Genomic DNA, 20,161 nt, shown 5'->3' on the forward strand with positions numbered 1-20,161 from the left:
CTTTGCCTGAGTAAGTAAGAACTCTAAATGTTTTAAGAATTTCAGGACGTAGCTGTGCAAATGACTAATTTGACCTTCCCCCCCCCCCCCCCCCCCCGAAGTGAAACACAGCTACTTGCTTGGTTTTCAAAGTATAGATCCATGACAAAGCAGGTTTGACATAGGTTGAAAACATATGCTGCAGATCTGGTGACAACTGTTCCATATAAACTAGATTTTTATTTTTATTTACAGAAATAAAATTAGGATTAAATGGCATTTTTAATCTACACAAGGAAAATTCAAAAGTTTTTGAGGAAAGGAAACATTTCTTCTACTTCTAACATCATTTGTTTTGCTTGAAATTCATAACAAGCCTTCAGAGATTGATCAAATTGTACGTGGACTTCTTCAGAAGTCATCAGCTCATACACTCACTAAGTGAATATTTCCTCCCTTGGACAAGTAAAACATACTTTAAAAGAATCAGGAGTTGTCTACTTTTCTGTGGCTGCTTTTCTTCATCTTGCACAGCACACTAAGCAAGTTATACACCACATACATATCAGCCTGTTTTTAAACACCAGTCCAATCTCTCTCATCTCAGAGTCTCAAGAGCAAATGACATTTGAAGAGTCATAGAGGAGGCAGGCTGAAAGGGGTGCTTATACTGCAAAACATTATCTTCCTCCCACTCTGCTGACATTCTGTGCAGCATTAACTACATCAGCTCTTGATCATGTTCTGAAATACCCCAACATGCCAAGACTGTGTCCTGGTTACCTCCCATCTTGTGCCACCCTTTCTAGTAGACATAACACTCCTAAGCTCTGCAGCATATTTATTTATTTTTCTTAGTTACAAACAGTGACTATGATGGAGACTCAAGCAGTTAGGGAAGAGGTGCAGACGGAATGCGAAGATTTAAAAAGCCAGCGTGCTCATTACATTGAAATATATCTGGTCTTTATCCTAATCTAATTACCTGTAGAAATCTAATTCTCACCTCTTTGCTTTGCCTCTGTAGATACATTTTTTTGCCCTCAGATAAGACTAAGAGTTCTTTCTCTCAAGTATTAGTTGATAGAGTGAAAAAAGGAAAAGATACATACTTCAGAATCCTAAGAGCAATCAAGAGAGCAATTTGCAGCTAGTAAAACATTTGTTTTTCTTTAGCACAAAAATTAAGACATATTTTTTAAGGCTCTAGCTGACTGTCCTAGCCATTCTCTGCTTCAGTCATCTGGAGAATGTTCAGGCAAGTTAGAACAAAGCTTCATGCCAAGCACTGAACAGCAAAGAGCACGCATTTGGACTAATATAATGTCTAAGGTGACTCAAGATCTCAAGAAGCAATGTCTCTAGCAAACTAGGCTTTTCTTATATAGTGCAAAACTTTGATTTTGATTTTTCATAAGAAAGTAATATATTGAGGTAAAGAAGAAAAAAAAGTCTGGTGAAAATAAGACTTTGCTGTTGCTTCCAGAATCAGTTCTGTAATTTTTAAGTGACAAGATCACTTAAGGCTCTCAGGCATCGCCATTTTGATGGACAATGTAATTTCAGGTTTTCATTTAATGCTTCACTGATGGAAGAATTTGTATATATTAATTTTAGTCCCGCAGAAAATAATTGCAAGGCTCATGGAAAACAGACAACATCCCATTTTCTGGACACTCCTAGAAGAGTCAGATACTCACAAAGAATTCTGCCTGGAGTATGAATGGATCCAGAGCTTTCTTGTGCAGTTCCTCTTCAGTGAGAATGTTTGATGCTGTCTGGAGATATTCTTGCGCTGACTGTTCCCGTGGTGACATGATATAGCCAAAACCTTGCTCAGAACAGCCTGGGGTACACATATCTAGCGTGAGTGAAACATTGGAACCCCTCCTGCAAAACAGAGCGATCAGTTTGCTTACCACAGTATAAGCTGACCTATCACTGCCAGTACACATCAGCAACGGATACAGTTCTGACAAAAGTAACTTTGAAAAACTGGTGATGCTTCTTGTGTAGATAAGAAGATCATTTTGTACACTGGCATGTGAAGGTCAATATTGTCAGAAGCCAACACTGTTAAAGCACTGTCTGTAATAAGGCAACTATGTTTTGTTACCCAAACAGAAACAACCTGTTTGTCAAAGGCACTGAGCAGACAACTGCAGAAAGTTTTCATACTTGTGTAAATGATGCAATATTTTTGAAAAGTTAAAGACAGACTGACAATTTGGACCAAGGCATTCACCTCTGATATCTTAGTTTTCTTCAGGTCAGATCCTATTGAATAGCCATCTCTTAGTATCTCAGCCAATATCAGCAAGGTAAGATACTGGAATAAATATTACAGTTCAACATGAATAAATACATGAGATGCTAAACATAACAGTGAATAATTATTCTACCTAAAAAGTTCTCTTTACACAACAGTATCTCATGAGAAGGGTAAAAAGAAGGTCCCAGTATTTCAACAATTAAGAATTGTTGAATTTTTAGTATCATTTATGCAAGTTAGCAACACAAAAAAACCAAAAAGGTTAAAATGCCAGCATTGCTTATTGAAAATCTGTAAAGCATTTCTGAGCTTCTGTCAATCTCATGTCATAGACAAAGAAAGACTCAAGTGCCATCAGTGAATCTATTTTCAAACATCTTTAACATAATAACATCACACAATACGATGATTACCGGATTTCATGTTCTATACATCCACTCAGCAGACCTATTTTTGATGACTCACTCACCTGGCAAAATCTACTTGAGAGATGTTTGCAGGAGCTGCTCAAAAAACATGTACACACACAAGGATGACCAGCTCACAGAGAAATGGGTAGAAGTTGTTACTTGGATCACAGCCCTTTTCTAGATTCAGGAGTTTTTCCAAAAGAATGTGCAGCCAGCCTCCTGCTAAGATTCACAGTTATGGGTAAATGATTATGGATGAAACATGACCACTAGTGGTAAACACTGAACTTTTAGTGGCCCTTTTTGAAATATTTTGACCTATCCTCTCCTGTGCTGTTAAACAACTAACTACATCCCTCCCCAGAAATAACTGCATTTGATAACAAATGCTTTCAGTTTTTTTTTCTAAGGTAGCAGAGGCTACACACAAAGATATCAATACTACTTCAGTGTGGGAAATGAGATTGTCTCTTCAAGAATAACATTCAGTCCTCTTTGAACTTAGCTAGTAACTAAATGCCTTTTTAATGGCGTAGATGGTTAAGAATGAGATGGAAGAAGGATGGAGAAGCAGGATGGATTAAGAAAAAAAAAAAGAGGGATAGGTAGATAATTTAACACAGCACTACCACAAGGGAAGAGGGACCAATGCTTGATGTAAATGAAATCTTTGTCTGAGCACAGCCCAAACCTGAATTGTCTGTTTTCACAAGCACCTGTATATGTTGAAAAAAGTTTATTTCATGTCTTAGTGTAACATTCTACCTATTGATAGATCTTCAAGAAACTGCTATCCCACTTCACGTCTCTTCTGCCTTGATTTTTAATTGTAATTCAATACTTTAATTAATATTCACCACTTTTCTTGAAAGAGTGAGCATCTTTCTTGAAGAATAGCTGCCAGGCAAGAAGAAGTATAAGCATTTTTAAAAAGAGAGGGATGGAAAGAGATTAGGAATACTTCAAAGCACAAATGACTGATACATTTCAATCTTGCCCATAGTGAAGAACAGCTAAGCTGGAATATCATGTTTAAACCAGAAGAATGCAAAAAAGACATTTGAGGACAAATGATGTAAATGAAAATAAAGTGTGAAAAAACATTCTAAACTTACACTACAATTAAAAGCCTCTGCTAAAACATTTTCTTAATGCGTCATGTGGACCTTTAGAAACCCATCATATGTTTTTAAGTCATTTAAGTTCTGTCTTTTAAGTTCTAGATATGCAAATTATGGTTAGCACTCCAATTAAGATGGAAGAACTGAAAATAAAGAAAGGTGATACTTTCTCTAACTTGGACCCTGCACTAAACTTATTCATAACATCATCACCTTTGAAGAATTTCTGTATGAAATTTCTATCCCAAATATCTTCATTCTGCTTCACAAAGACAACTGAAAGAGCATAACATAGAAACAAAATACAGGCTGCCAACAATGTAAACTCGCTTCTGTTCTTCCCAGAATAAGAAAGGGCAGGCATGTAAAATCAGCTTTAGCTTGAGAGTTGAGGATATTAAATCTAGCGTACTTCCCTTTCATTCATTTGCACACTCCCTTATATTGGTAAAGTGAAATAGAATCATCTTGTGGATGAAAGTTCAGTTCAACTCAATACTCAGTAAACTCTGCTAAGCCTTACTTGCCCCCACATGCACACCCTGGAATTCACATACATTTGGGCCTTTCAAAGTTTGCCCAGCACAAGTGACCCTTCTGGAATATGTATGAGCAAAGATAGAGAAATGCAATCCTGTCTTCCTCTTGTCTGAAAACTGCTCTTTCCCAGTAGTGAATCTCTCTGAGAAAGTCTGTTGCCTTCTGGTTTAAGAAGTGAACACCAGCTCACCCTGAGATACTATGACTGGTTTAAGTTCAAAGGAATTCATTCACTTTTTGAATAACCCAATTTATATGAGAATTAGGGCAGACAGTTTGTGCTACAGTTTGCTTTTGGAGTAAAGACCAACCCTTCAGTACAAGTGGCAGAAAAGAAGAATTAACAAGATCCATCTTTTAGTTGTAAAAGATTTCACTGCTCTGTAGTGGATTTCATGCTATGCAGTTGCCGTCTTGGGAAATGGCAAGAGTCAGATCAACCTCTTACCAAAGAAAGAAGTGACACTTCTGCATAAGACCTGTTGAGTGCTACCTGAAAACTGCATGGTTTTTTATTAACATGCTTTATATTCAGGAATGGACTGAAAACAGACAGGTAATAAAGCTTAGCTTCAAAACCACATTTGAAAATGACATTCATGAAGATAATAAAGCTTCCTACTAGGCACAGAGCTAAGCCCAGAAAATCTGGGACCCAGCATTCCCTTGGTTCATTATATCTACCCTACCTTTCTTGCAAGCCCACGGATTTAACCGTTAGAGTTGTTGGATCTGTCTCCACTTTAATGTCCATTACACAGTCAAAGACTGGGGTCTCTGGTACAGGATCCAAATCTAGGAAGTCATCCTCATTTTTATCTTCTGTCCACTCTGAGTACGTGAATGAAGGCTGCCGGCTCACAGATTGGCGTCTGTCCTCCTGTAGCGGAAAGGGGGGGTCTGGACGAGCTCTGAACAGATGCCAAAACTAGAGGAAACAAACATTAAAAAAAAAAAAACCTTTCCGGTTGATGCCAGTCCTTCCATACAACTTAGAGGATAGGTCATAAGGACAGCATCCCAATTCACTATATAATGTATCAGAATTGGATAGTATCAAAGAGAACAGGAACATTCTATGCAGGAATAGCTTTGTGGTGTGTTGTAAGGATTCAAATCTGCTTTCAGGCACAGAGGTTTCCACAGAGCTGGTCAGGCTCAGGAATACAGCAGAAGCAGAATGTGCTTGTGATCATCACATGCAAGCCAATGTGACACCACTGCCCTTTTGTTCACGTGCTTACCTTTCAGACTTGTTTACAAAATCAAAATGTACTGTACTATTCCATAAATGAAACCTCTCCTCACTTAACGTTCTTTTCCACCTAAAGTGTAGACACACTTGATTTAAGGTAAACACAATTTTCCTGAACTGCACATCTTTGATAATCTGGCATTGTGGTATAAATTCATGTATAAGCCTATCATTTTTTGTAGGTCTTAAGTTTGATGCAACTTGTTTGGGGCTCAGAACACCTAAATAATTTTTCTGCCATTGGTGAAGCATGTTTTGCAATGTAGTTGTCAGATTTCAACATGATATAGTCATATAATAATAAATCCTGTGAAATTCTAGGACAAATGCAGTATTAAAGTTTTGTATTATACATTAATTAGGGGTTTGAAATGGTGTATATCTAAGAAAATATCCTACCATATTTTTTTCCATGGATGTATGGTAGGCTAAACAATTTTGACATACTATCATTTGAGTGTTTAATCCGACGTACAGACCTCAGGTAAAAATCTCAAGTTCACGTCTGAATTCCAAAACCTGAAACATTAGGCCAATTTCATCCCTCCAGCACTTAAGCAGGAGCGGTATCATTCAGGTTAAGTGCCATGCAAAGTGTCTTGTGCAGACACATGCCCTTTCAAAACTAAGAAGAATGGGTTGCATTTTCTGAAGTAAATTCTCTTCTGTACCTTTCTTAAATGGCTTTTAAGTGGGCAGTTGAATTTAGAGAATACGCCAATAAAAAAGGTCAAATTTGTTTTGTTAACTTGTACAGATTTTTCAACAGAAATTCTTCCACGTGTCTTCACATATCCTTTTCTCTCTGAGTCTAGAGAATGAAAAGTGAAGCAAGTTCTCATTTCTGTCTAACAACCTCTAAAACTCACTGCAGACTCTCACAAAGAAGCAGTATTCAGTCAAGAGTTACTGCAATCAAAATGCTTTTGTTTCAGTTGATCAGAACAAGAAGCAATTATAAAAGCAAACAGAAACATGACTGCTAGACTGATGCAAGTTTGAGGCCTAGTCTGAAGAAGGTCTGCCGTTCATATTTGGCCTGTTGGATGACAAGCAAGTAGCTTGAATATCTGATTCCATTTCTGTTCCTTAAGACGCCCTCTGGAGTTTGGCAGTCCCACGGTACTAGCCATGATTTTTACACATACCACAGGACTAATATTTAAGTAATTCACAGTGCAAAGTGTTTATCTGCTCAGTAACTTGGTACTGCTGGATAACACTGCTATTACTCTGGAAAAGCTGTTCACGAGGACTACAGCTCCGTGCCGGTCCTCCACAACTGCTGGACCTTCACAGACCATTACATAATGGTGAAAACAGCATCACTGTGACCAGTAAACTTCCAATACATTTTGGTATCTGGATATTCTCAGAAAGGCATGTCAAACTTCAGGTGAGATCTACTCTCTTGAAAAATTTGCTCCATGCGTATCATAGCCAGAGATCGCTCGATGCAAAAAAGAACTAAATTTTATCACGTGCACAAACAAGGCAGGGCCCTGGTTCTTTTCATATTTCTTCTGAAAATCCTTTTCTCTGCATTGTTAGGTGTCCCAATAGTTATCGCTCTAAGATGAAGGCAACAAAGTAGCTCTATAAACAGGCATTACTCCTCCCTTTCCCAGATAACTACTAAAGGCATTAGTGTAAGTAATAACAGTTGCTAAATAAAAAAATGCATAAGGTGTTTTAATTGATATGCAATCTAGCATGCACGTTAGTGAGGGACTGATGTGTCAGGTCCATCTATAAAGAAAGAAGAGTACATTTGGGAATGAAATATTTAATTATGATGGCACTCTTCAATGTGAAACACCTCTTCAATGAGGCTTCTAGGCAGCACATCACTTAAAAACCATGGAAAAAACAGCAACAACAAAAAGCAAAATGAAACAAAAAATCCTTAATTGAGACAAAGAAGAAAACTGTCTTCATGCAACTGTCTGTTGTCTACTAGGCTAGTATTTCAGAAATCCTGCTTAGGTACAACACTACATCATCTCCAGTGTTCTGCTAATGACTATTTTACAATTATTCCCTAAACACTGGTAAAAAGAGACATTTTCAAATTGCTACTCAGCACGCCCTGTGAAGAGAAGGGGTCTAAGGTAACAGAAAGAGACCAGATTCATACAGTCTCTGAACAGTTCATCCTAATGTCACTGACAGAGAGAAGACACTGGGACAGATGGACCATTGCTCTGTACAGGATGTGTATTGTGTTTCAATGTGACATGACTGCAATTTTAAGAGCAGCTACAGAGATGATGCAGCCAGACCCTTCGTACAACTGATACCACAAGGTATAATGGCCACAAACTGCCGAATGGGAAATTAAGATCAGACATTAAAATAAACTTCTTCCCCAAGTGTGCCATATCGTTAAAGCATAGATATTTAGAGAGGTGATACATCTCCTTCCCTAGAAGTTTTCAAAGCCTGCATAGAAAAATGTTGGGCTACCTTCTTAAGTGCTGGCAACTGCCCTGCCTCAAACCAGATGTTGGATTAGCAAGCTTAACTCCAGATGTCCCCTCCAACTAACCTATGGTTCTAAGATATACTTCATTACATTGCATATCACTCAAACTGCATGCACATTGCACAGCTTCAGCTTCCTGGGTGGCCTGAAAATATTCTGCTGTAAGGACAGGAGGCAATTATTTTCTACCTGCATTCCCACCCTAACAGAAAAATACAGAGGGATAAGAAATGTCATATTCAATTATAGCTCCCTAAAATGACAGAATTTTCCCCAGCTTTTCCATCTAATACACACCTCTGTGACATTTACACAGGGGAGAAAAGCAGTACAATCCTCCTGCTCCCCAGTGGTTGTCAGTTAACTAGGTTAATGGCAGTCATGCCACTAATCTTGTCCTGCACCTGGGGTCTTGGCCAATATCTATCTACAAGAGCATTACTCTGGTAAGTATACTGGTGCTCTGCAACAGCTCCTTCTACCACTTCAGTCAACAGATGCTCTGCATAAGGCAGCAATTCTAGATGGTTCCTCTACTGGACCACATGCTTTCTATTCTAAATGAAAACACTTAGCCCATCCGTAGATGAAGAAAATAAAAACCATTATTGTAATCCACAATTAATCAAGAAATTAAGAAAGGATAAATGCAGTCATGATTTCTCTCTATAAAGCATATCAATAATTATATGGAAATAATCCTGAAGGTGTTGCTTTAAAATCATCCTGAGTATAACATCAATAACTTCTAGTAAACCAGGCATCTTACAAAAACTCACTGGAAAAAGGGCACGAAACAGCTTGCACAGTATTGTACTTACCAGAGATCCAACAAGTAGCAGTCCTAGAGAAGCTAAAGACAACAGGATATACGATACCACAACATTCCCAATTCTAGTCAGATCCTGCAAAACAACAGAATTGGTATCATATAGTGCTTTAAGACACAGTATAACGTCTGCATACATGTTCTAGATATTTATCCATTCTTGGATTTTCCATGTAGACTAATCATATCTGTGAAAGCTGCCAACATCACCAACAGAAAAATGCCAGGTTTTCAAGAAGATTAAAATTGAAACCACATCTTAAGGTGGTTTCCACTGTGAAGATCATTGCAGAAAAGTGAGCATGTTCTCACCTTATATATTTCCAAAATTGAGATTTGGAATCACTACTGAATTTTACAGCCTGGATCCATGTTTCATTGCCCCAGTCAGTTTAATTTTATCCCCTGGCAGAATGCTTTGAACTACGTTTAGTACTGCTCCTGTGTTTATAGGTTCTTACATAAAACCCAGCCACAGAGGACTTTGTCATCAGGTTCATTCACAGCACTTCACTTGCAGTGAAATTCACTCCACAGTTCTAGGCATATTTAAGCACTTCAGAGTTCATTCTTATTCTCAGTACTATGTGCAAAATATGATTTTAACAGACTTTAGCAGGTAAGGGAATTTACTATTTCTGATCTACCGGTAATGCTAGAGAAAAATTCATAGTTAAGAGCTCATTTGTTTATTTAAGCATCAAATTTTTTTGCCTTTACTGTTTTCAGGTCTAAATTTAAATGTGAATAGTGCTATAATAATTAATTTTTAAAGATATACACGAACATCCGCACAAAGGCACACTTGGGTGTTCCTGTGGTGCTTTCCATGAATCACTTTACTCCATGCTGAACTCACAGAACATTCATTTTAAGTCAAAGTTCCATAAATTGCAAGAAAAAAAAATTGTCAATGATAGATTGACTGAAAATTAGACGTAAGCAATGCTCTGTGAAGAGTTTTGATTATGCATCATAGTAAATGCAACCAAGAAAGGACAAAGTGCTTCTTTTACATAAAGGAGTAAGTGACATGCAGCTCAAACACTGTTAAGGGAATATAGAAAACAGTCTCCACTGAACTTCAGCCACAAGAGGTACTGAGTCAGATTTCCTATTTGTATTGCATAGCTTCCTTTACAAAGATCACGTACAATGAATCTACACATTCTGAGAGCAATTATATTTCACCTGATTTTTTAAGTAGCTGCTCACCACTTAATTAATGCTCTGTCCACAGTAGCAAAACCTGCACTGGATATAATTAGCCCAGTAATTAATCAAATGAATCATACTGGTATCTGTGTCATTATGCCATGGTGAGAAGCTAAGCAATTTTACTTAGGTAGCTTTGTAGATGTAATTGTACACGTACACCTAATATACCTGAAATACTTTTGCATGTATAGATATGCTTTAAACAATAAAAACAGAATTTTGTGACTGAGCATTTCACAGTTTGCATCCTTTACATGGATTCATCCATTCTTCCAAGAATTTAAGCTTCTATCTGTTTTAATAAAAGGAGCTCCATGCTCTCCCTTCATGGGGACGAAGCATTACAAGGCTGATCTCTCATTGGTTTGTCTCACTTGCAATAATTTGCACATTATGAAAAAACTTTGTGTTTATCTAACATCATAGCCAAAAATCTGGCCCTGTTTTTTTGAAGACAAAATACAGATCTATTTTCAGAAAACACTTTTCAATATTTCAGAACACAAACACACAATGCACGTCACTACATTATTAGGAATACATAAGTATGATACATTTAGTCCAAAGACATAACGGAAGCATCAGCTAAGGCTACTGACATCAACCATACCAACAAAGAGATGAGCAAAGGCACTTACCACTCCTTGATCTGACAAAAACTGTTCAAATGGGGTAAGCAAGTAAGACAGCATGTCAAAGGCATTCTGAGTTGCTGAGATGGTCCCATAAGTGCTGTACCACAGCATCATGCAGAGAAGCTGTGCAATCAATCAGAAAAAAAAAAAGAGTACTCCTCATTGTACACTGATTTTCATTTCAAGACTGCATAATTAACTAATTTACTTGTCATTGATTTTATGTTGATCGTCATTGTTGCTTTAAGAATTCAGGTGTTTTCCTGAATATAAAACTTAACAAAAATAGAAAGATTGAATGATAAGTGCACATCCAATGTGATCTAGATGCTTATCAATGAGAACAAAGAGCTTACTCTGATATACACTAGCAAAATGACTGTACCTCTAAAGAGCAGAGACCCCTCTGACTTTTGATTTAAAAGTAGTAATCCTGAAAATTCAGAGCTGGAATTAAGTGAACTTTTTATATTATTAAAATGTCTATCTCACACTATGCAAAGCTCTCACAAATAGCCATGTCCAAATACTTATCCCTATGAACACACACATACTGAATAATTTCATCATTTCAATCACTTAAGGTTGCTGTACACTACACAATTAACACAAAATAACAAAAGCAGTATTATATTTAATGGTCTCACTGAACTCACTTCCTAACTCAAAGGGCACACAGGGACTTTAAAAAGGACACACTACTCAGATCATTTTTCAACAAGACTGTTATTTGCCCCCATACAAATCAGTTGCAGAAGATTCATCTGTTGTGAAATGGCAAAGGAGGCATTTTTATAAAAGGGAAGAGAATGGGACAAGAGACTGGGAAACCCAAAGGCAGGGGCTGTTAGCAAAGCAAGGGTGTGAGAGGTGGCTGCAGAAATAAGACGACTACAGTTAAGTCCACTGCTATGTCCACCATTAATCCTCCAAAGCCAAGGAAGCTTATAAGAAGTGTCCCATCAATTCAAAGCGGCAACAGGCTTCCTTACCAGTATCTGAGAGAGGACAAACAGATATATGCTGTCTCCAGTCATTAATCCATTCCACCAGGCAGCCCAACCAAGCAGTGCAGTTTTTTGAGAGGTTTTCAGGGACTGCTCCTTCCTGTTCAGTTGTTCTCGTTGCCTTTCAGCTTCATCCATTGACTCCATCGCAGCTGGATTGGAAAGACCTTCACATGAAAACAACATGTGCAGGGAATGAATAGTACATAACCCTGCAGCCACCGCGGAGGCTGCAAGAGCTATTGTTTTCCTAAAGACGATGGTTACCTCTCAGTTCTGCATCAGTAAGTGCAGCTGAGGGTTGCGAGCGTCACAGTCTATTAGTGTAGCTGTATTCACCTGCCTTCGTCAGAAAAAAGTGAGTGTGGGTGGATAAATTATTTTCCTCTTTCTTTCTGGAGGTGCAGATCCTAGGCTTTGTTGTTAATACATCCCCATTTACATTGCTGTGCCTTTTAGTTTTCTACTCTTTTAAAGTAACCATCTGTACTACTTCCTAGTCCCAGCCACATGATGGCATTTTGTCCCTCCCTGCCTCAGTTTCTTCCTTTCTCGTTATTTCTCTTTGCCTAATGTGACTAAAAATTTCTGAGATAGAGACTCATGCTCACATACGTCTCCATAGCTCTGGATTTTGGCTAGGTGTCCTATGGTACTAATAAAAGACAAATTATAATAACCTACTTTTTGGATGGATTTATATTTAGGAGTTATTGATAACATTGTAGCTCTATTTCATTCAATGGACATATGCACTGGTGCAGTGAACCCCTCAGCAACAGTATTTTAAACATAATGTGTAGACAATAATTAAAATAATAATTAGATAAAAGATTGCACCCATCTGAAGTAAGTAATAGTAATCTACATCTTAGCAAAACCCCAAGGTTGCCCTATCCATGACATTATCCTTAAGTCAAAGCCAGCCATGAGTGCTCCAGGTAATGGCAACATCGTTGGCCTTCCTGTGGCTTGTGGAGGTGAGGTTTCTACAGAATGCTCCTTTCAGGAATTTCTCTAAATGTGTCAGAATAACTTTTATGTCAGAAAAGCATCTATAAATGATGTACACTAATTAGGCAAATGAAACATTCATGGAATCAGTGGAGAGTCTGACCACTGGTATGACAAAGATTCAGAGAAATACACCGTTTAATCTCTAAAAGACTAAATCATGACAGCAGACAGGAACATGGGCTGTTAATTTCCAAGAGCTTCTTATTCCCACTCTGTGGCTGTTTTCTCTCCCTTCACTGAAACAGATCTTATGACATCCCTGCATTAAAGAACAAGGCACTTGGGAAATGTTAATGGCTTCCTACAATGCTCTCTATTCTCATAGCTGCCCCAAACCAAAAAGGTCATCAGTGTGTACTATCCAGTACTTACGCAAGACATCAGGTTACTTGTTTCTTATATTCAAACTATCTCCACTCAGTTCGTGATGGGTAGTAGCCTAAGAAGGGTATGATCGATTTAAGTGGCTCTGGGTAGCTATTTTCATCATCTTTTTGCAGGTGTTTCTCAGGAAGCATGAAATGCACATCTAGATAGACACACTCAGCTATGTAAGCTGTACACCATAGGTATACACTGGAATTAACTGATAGACTATTAGTCAGGGAAGACTCAGCACAGCAACCAGCACCAGTACCATCATTTTCATATTAAACATATGCTGATAAAACATGGAAATATATGAAACTAAGAAGTTAAAAATAAACATCAGCAATTCTAGCCTGTATTACTCACAATGGTAAATTTCTCTTCACCTTCATCTGTACACCTTTAATACTGGAAGACATGAGCTTTAAAATAGCACTTGTTAATAAAAAGCAGCTGTGGAAAACAGCTGAAGAGGTCAAGAGAACTCTGTGTCTGCCCCTCAGGGTCCAGACAGTAACGTACAGTCTCTGACAACACCCCCTCCAAGAAATACACAGAGCCCAGACACAGTCCTTTTTGTCCACAGACACTGACCACCCATTTAACATTCCTGTTACCACGACACATAGAACTTAGCTCAAAGATTGCCAAGACGACAACATAGCAGCCATGTCTCTAGTAAAGGCTGCCTAAAAACCTCCAGTGTTGACCACTGTTTTCATGGTCCATAACAAGTTTGTTGGAAATTTCCAAGCTTGCAAACCACTTCATGTCTTACCGGATTTTGACAAGAGCAAAGGGGAACACCCTTGTTACTATTTGTCAGTGTTTTTCTGGTTTTGTTTGTGGAATGTTCATGTTCTGTTTTGCAACTGGAAGTTGCAATTTAACGGGGACAGAAAATTGATGTTAGAAATTATTTTTGACAGCCATGTAGGAAGACATTCACATGTGGCTAAGATAAACCTACGGAATTGTCTATTTAAATAGTTAATTGTGACTTCAAGTCTCTAACCTTCTGTTTTTACCAAACACGTTTTAAGTCCTACTTTTCCTCCATCAGCATTAAATAATGCACCTCAGTCCCTGAGAATAGCTGATAAACCCATTAACTTAGTGTTTTTCTAAACACTAGTGATGGCTTTTGTTGGATGCACTTTCCAAAAGCTTCACTAAAACATGCGCAAAGCAGAAATAAAATATCTTTGGGAAGACAACCAGAGAACACAGATTCCAAGCTCAGCTTTCAACTCTTTCTTATAAACTTGTAATATTTCAAAGACTTTTTTTTACAGACCAAAAGCTCATTGACCTTCTTATGCAGGTAAATAGAATTTCTACATTTCATACCTGTTAGAGCATGAGATTTTACAAGGCCACTTCTTCCTAAGTTGGAAACAGAACCTTGACTCTAAATGACGATGTTAAGGCCACTTGACTGCATGCCTTTTGGAACAAAGACGTCAAAGTTAGGCGAGTGCTAGATCTGTAACCATGGGGATCTATGCCTCTCCAGAGCCAAGAAGCCCAATTCCCAGAATTCCAGTGTTGTCTAGCAACAGATGTGCAATTGTAGGAGTCATGTTCTTCTTCTTATGACTGCCTGATACGAAGGACAATAGACTACTTCTCCTTTCATTCCTACTCTGTGAGGTAGAGATCTGCTCCATGAACCTAAGAGCCAAGGACTCCTGCTCTGCTGAAATGTTATTGTTTATCTGCTGCCAACAGTTTCCTTTCACTAATACAGTGAAAAAAAAAAAACAAAAAAACCAACAACAACAAAAACCCCCAAACAACAGATACCAAGTCAAGAACAAAAATAATGGAGAAATGTCAGAATCCATATGCATAAATGTACATATTAAGATTATTTTCTTGAGTAAACAAAGAAAGCTGGATTAATTCAAGTTCACTAAAAAAAAAAAACATTACTATTCCAAATCACAGAAATTTTTTACAAACATACTGATGCCTACCTAAGATTTTGTCTTGATTTAACTGTATCAGCTTTAAATATTTCAATTATCCAACTTTATATCACAATCCCATATTGCTGCATTATTTTCCCTAGCAGGCTTTAGTTTCTTCCACTGCACAGATTAGGTAATATGAGTGAGACATCAATAAAGTTCTCTTGCTTCAAGGTCAGTGCAAAGGTCTTGAGGCTGCTGATAAGAATGACTCCGAATCCAGAAGAAACCAATAAAGCCTTATTTTGATAGTGATTTGATTGACAGTAAAATGCAACATCCACCCGATAGATTTATGAATTTCTACATCAAGGAAATACAAATTCAAGTTCCACTAATACTTCTCCCTTGACACAGTTACATTTACTAGAAAAATCAATTAGAAACTAAAATGCCTCAGACAACTATATCGAGCATATGGCTTATTTTAAGCAACTTAAAATTTCAAAACAGTACCATAAACTTAAACATCACTCCTGATCTTTCAGTCAAACTAAGCGAAGCACCCATCTTACATTCTTTTCCTAAACACAGCCATCAGTACAAGTTGCCAAAAATAAATCCCAAGACCACTTATCTAGGCTGTATTTCATAACGATTAGGAAACACAGGACAGACACAAAAACAAAAAAATAGGGAAGACCATCTGCTCTGCTCACTTCCTAGTATGGCTGCTGTCCCACACTAAGGAGGGGTATCACAGGGCAGGATGGGAATAAACAGGGAATCTATGAACTGTTGAGCCAATCCTAGATGCACAAACTAGAAGAGAGAAACGGCCTCACCTACACTACCAGATCTCTAGCTCCAGCATTCAGAAAGCTGTAAGGAGCTCAACTGCACTGTCCCATACATGCGTTATATGTGAGGAGGATCCATACCCCTCTGAACCTGCCTACATCTTCATGACAGCTGTGTTTGGCAAAAATTTACATTGAGCAGTGGGCCTGAAGTCAGGAAGCATTGAAAATCATGAATGTGCCAACTGTGCTTCATAGTCAGCAAAATTACCAACAAGTTATATCACAGTCCCAAATTTACATATAACTTCTCTCTTCTTTAAGTATCCAAATGCAATAATCTACTGAAATTGTCTCAGATTTCCATCCAACTGCTAGGGAGACCTGCCATCAGTTAGAGAATAGTAAAGGAACATGTTCTACTGACACGAGCCTGCAAAGCTCGTTTTCACATGCACTGAAACTGCATATTCAGGACATAGTCCTGTCTCTGTACTCCATATATCTTGTTAAATCTGAAAGTCATGAGACACTGATTGCAGGGAAATACAGATACTGTCAAGACACTTCTAAGATGAATGACCTGCTTCAGAGTGCACATGAACATGACGTAGCTTGTGCTGGAGTATAACAGAACAGCTCATCCACTCAGGAAACAGAGCTCTAGGAGAAAGATACCAGTTCAGAGGACATTCTCTGTTCTGCTTGCAACACAATGATGTATGAGAAGGATGAAAAGAGAATAACAAGCTTCTGAACCAAGAAACAAACATTTCTTTTGCACTACAATTGTCTGGGAGGAAGCAGATATGAAAGGAGAAGTGTTCTACTTACATAGCAAAAAACTTCTGTGCTTACATTCCTCTCTCTACAGGAAATCATCTGTGAGGTCAGTAACCTACAACTCAAATTTATACTAAAATTCTTTACAATCCGGTAATCTCACATATTAAGTAGATAAACATAATGGCCAATGTCTGAACTCTTTATAGATGGATACAATTCAACATATGCAGGAAAGACTTCTTCCTTCACATCCTCTGCACTCCTAACTCAGCTGACAAGTTACGTTAAAAATTACATTCAAGATCCAATAAGCTGTGTTGAAAGCAGTGGGAATGCTATTTCACACTCCTGTAGTTATATTAAGAATGCATCTCTTTCTACCTCCTCCATTACTGACTTTCTTTGTACCTTCTCCACTATGATACAATACTGACTTCTACTATTTGATCAGTGATCTGCTGTGTTTCCAAGTGCCTCATACTCTTATCTTTCCTAAATAAATAATAAAAAATAAAAATATAATACAAGAATAAAAATTTCACTAGAAAAGCATTTAGTCCCTAAAAGTAGCCCAATTAAGATCTGCAAAGAACAACCACCCCTTATAATTACCTACCACTGCATTCCTGGAGTTAGAAGGGATTTACCACAATGTCACTCAACTAAATACTTCTAATTCCACTCTGGAAAAAGTCCAAATTCTAGCTGCCATGAAACTGCTGTTGCTAGATCTTACTTTGTAACATAAAACCACATGGAGAACTACCTTGGAAGACACTACGCAGCTTAACTCAAACACTAACCTTAACAGATACACATATCTGACTAACCCTGTAAGGCACCGAAGTAATCCCAAAAACTCTTTTGTACCTAACTGGAAGCCAGTTAGGTTTATCTAACACTTCAAGGAGAGCAAACTACAATCTCATATTTCATCCTTTTCTGCGACAGAGTCCATAGAAGAAATAAGTCTGACAAATCCAAATAAGAGGTCCAAACTACTGCAGCTACCACCTCGGACAGAACACAGAGGAATGAAAAACTCACTGGGACTCAATCTCTTATGTAGCCACAAGAATTCAGCTTTTGATTTCCAATGCTTTTTGTTTGCATTACGTGTATCTGCTCTGTACCATTACAATTATCTGGGCCAAGCTGGAGGCATTCACAGATACGTGGGAAACAACTGAAAATATATAACATTAAGGGATTCTATATGGGAAAGATGCATACTTTTGCTAGAATGATCACAATGGACGTTACCAAGAGCAGTGGTATTTAATTCAGTGCGTTTGGTTCCTAGGTTAATATGCCCATCAAGAGGATGGAAGCTGCTCCAGGCTCTTAATGTCACTGTTTCGGGTTCTCCAAAGATTAAAAAAATACCATCCCATGAAGCTCAGCTGATTGTGTGTGTGTGTATGCATGTGCACGCTGTCTGCATCAGCTGAAAATGAAAGAGTTCATCTGTTCTTTGAAAGACCAAATACTGGAAGAGAAGTCTGTGGAAAATGCTGTGACAACTGTGCAAACCACAGACTTCAAATAGAGCTCTAGTGAGTACGTTCACAGATACAAAGTGCCTATCTCCTATTGTTTACTATGTGAAGAACTGTGCTTCAGTCCTTCCCTTTGAATGAAAACAACAGAAATTAATAATAAAATATCCCCCTTTTCTGTATCATTACAAAAAAAAAAACAAAACAAAAACCACAACAAAAAAAAACCAAAACAAAACTTGTACACTGCAATGCCCTTCTCTAACACTGATGAAAATGTTTATTTATCATTACATGATAGCGGATAACCCCTAAAAAGCATAATTTTCTCTTTGCATTTGATTGCCTGTAAGTGGTAGTCAGAGTATTTAAAAGCCAGCAGTCTCCATTCTGAGAAAGGCAGATATTCACTGGAGTTCTTGAGACAGAAGTGCAGAAAAAGGGAAATGGGTATTTTCTACTAGTCAGGTAAGGCACAAGGGATTTGCACACTTCAAGGCCAATTGGTAGAATTCATGTGCTGCTTAAAGCAAAACGATTACCAAAATGCAGGCATATCAAAAGAAAAGAAAACAAGGAGAAAAGTCAAAAAGAAAAGCAATCAAACCAGGCAGCAAACTGAGTTCTATGCATTTCTAGTCCACTAGCTCTCCCCTTTCACTGGTAAGGTTTTTTTTAAATTACTTTTAGACAAATTTCTTCTCTACTTGGGATAAATTCTGCTAAAGAACATGCATCCCTTTCCCCTACTAGTGAGCTGCAAAACTCCATCCATAAATGGCCTATTCTCATCTCTGAAAGAACAGGAACCTGCTACCAGAGTGTGCAAGGAGAATAGTTGCCTTTCCACTCAGCAGCTCCCTGCTGAACTGTTGAGTCACACATTTTCTCTGCATTCATTTTCACACTGCTCCCACTCAGTCCACCTGCCACTTCATCTGGGATGGGTGGGAGGAGAAAAAAAAGAGGTTAAGCAAGAAAAAAAACGTTCATGTTCACCCAGGACCATTATTACGATACTGCAGGGTCATGTATAAGAGCAAGCCTGCAAGCTGCTAGAGAGGGGTGGAGAAGAGAAACATCAGATTGCAAGATAAACTGCCTCCCTCTCTTCTTCTGCAAGAGATTGGCCAGTGAACAAATGGTAAACCTCATCTGATTCCCAATCGCTCACTGATTAAATGCCCCTGCTAACTTGTTCTGTTAATCTGGGGCTTCATATCAAACTTAAGGCTTTACTCCTTTTCTCTGACTTAAAAGAGTTTCCAAGATGGCAGTGATTTTTTTCTCAACGGTTCAACAGACACTGTGAAAGCAATTGCCTGGCTGTCACAGTGAACTGCCACAATGACAACTGCCAATACCTTCTGGATAGATCCCAGCTCCAAAGGTTATCTTTAGCTGAGTTGCTGCAGTGGAAATTTCAATCAGTCCCAATTCCTTTTTTAAACTGAATAATACGAAGAGAAAATCTTAGCCACTTTGTTATGTTTGATTTCTATGAAAGCTACAACAGGAGTCAACACCACTTACTATCTGATAAATTTCAGTGTGAAAAGGAGACTTATCAGTGACAAGATTCCTATTTATCATTGCCATAGTGGGTACAGGTGTCTAGTATGTTAGGTAGTACAGCTGAATAGATAAATCTAAAGAAATATTTCCATAGTAATTTAATCAGATTTTTAAACACTGCAATTTTTAATGTCACATAGAAGAAAAAAAACACAGAAGATTCCCAGTTTAAAGAGTTGTTCCAAAAAGTACCTCTGAAACTGACTTTCAGACTAAACCAGGATAACTGAAGCACCACCTGGAGTACTGCATCCAGGCCTGAGGACCCCAGCTCAGGAAAGATGTCAAGCTTTTGGAGAGGATCCAGAAGAAGCTGACGGTGATCATCAGAGGACTGGAACAACTCTCCTATGAAGACAGACGGAGGGAACTTGGTTTATTCCATCTAGAGAAGAGAAGGTCTCAAGGAAACCTCAATTACAGCCTTTCAATATTTAAAGGGAGCTATAAA

The 20,161-nt window shown here is 38.1% G+C and overlaps 1 protein-coding gene across 14 annotated transcripts in view; it reads right to left on the reverse strand.

Moving 5' to 3' along the window:
* Positions 1-20,161, reverse strand: part of PTPN5 (protein tyrosine phosphatase, non-receptor type 5) — an 89,055-nt gene that overhangs the window by 26,781 nt on the left and 42,113 nt on the right. For 5 of the 14 annotated variants that reach the window (XM_025150937.3, XM_040701379.2, XM_040701380.2 and 2 more), the window contains 5 exons: positions 11,737-11,918; positions 10,748-10,867; positions 8,884-8,967; positions 5,012-5,250; positions 1,680-1,869 (listed from right to left, as the gene is read on the reverse strand). In XM_025150937.3, the coding sequence (XP_025006705.1) occupies positions 1,680-1,869; positions 5,012-5,250; positions 8,884-8,967; positions 10,748-10,867; positions 11,737-11,898 (795 nt within the window). In that variant the 5' untranslated portion in view covers positions 11,899-11,918. Of the gene's footprint in view, positions 1-1,679; positions 1,870-5,011; positions 5,251-8,883; positions 8,968-10,747; positions 10,868-11,736; positions 11,919-14,487; positions 20,059-20,161 lie in introns of all 14 variants that reach the window. The other 9 variants (XM_046942023.1, XM_040701374.2, XM_046942028.1 and 6 more) reach the window with 5 other exon arrangements.

Source organism: Gallus gallus, chromosome 5 (assembly GCF_016699485.2).
Source record: "Gallus gallus isolate bGalGal1 chromosome 5, bGalGal1.mat.broiler.GRCg7b, whole genome shotgun sequence".
In the NCBI taxonomy this organism is placed as follows: domain Eukaryota; kingdom Metazoa; phylum Chordata; class Aves; order Galliformes; family Phasianidae; genus Gallus; species Gallus gallus.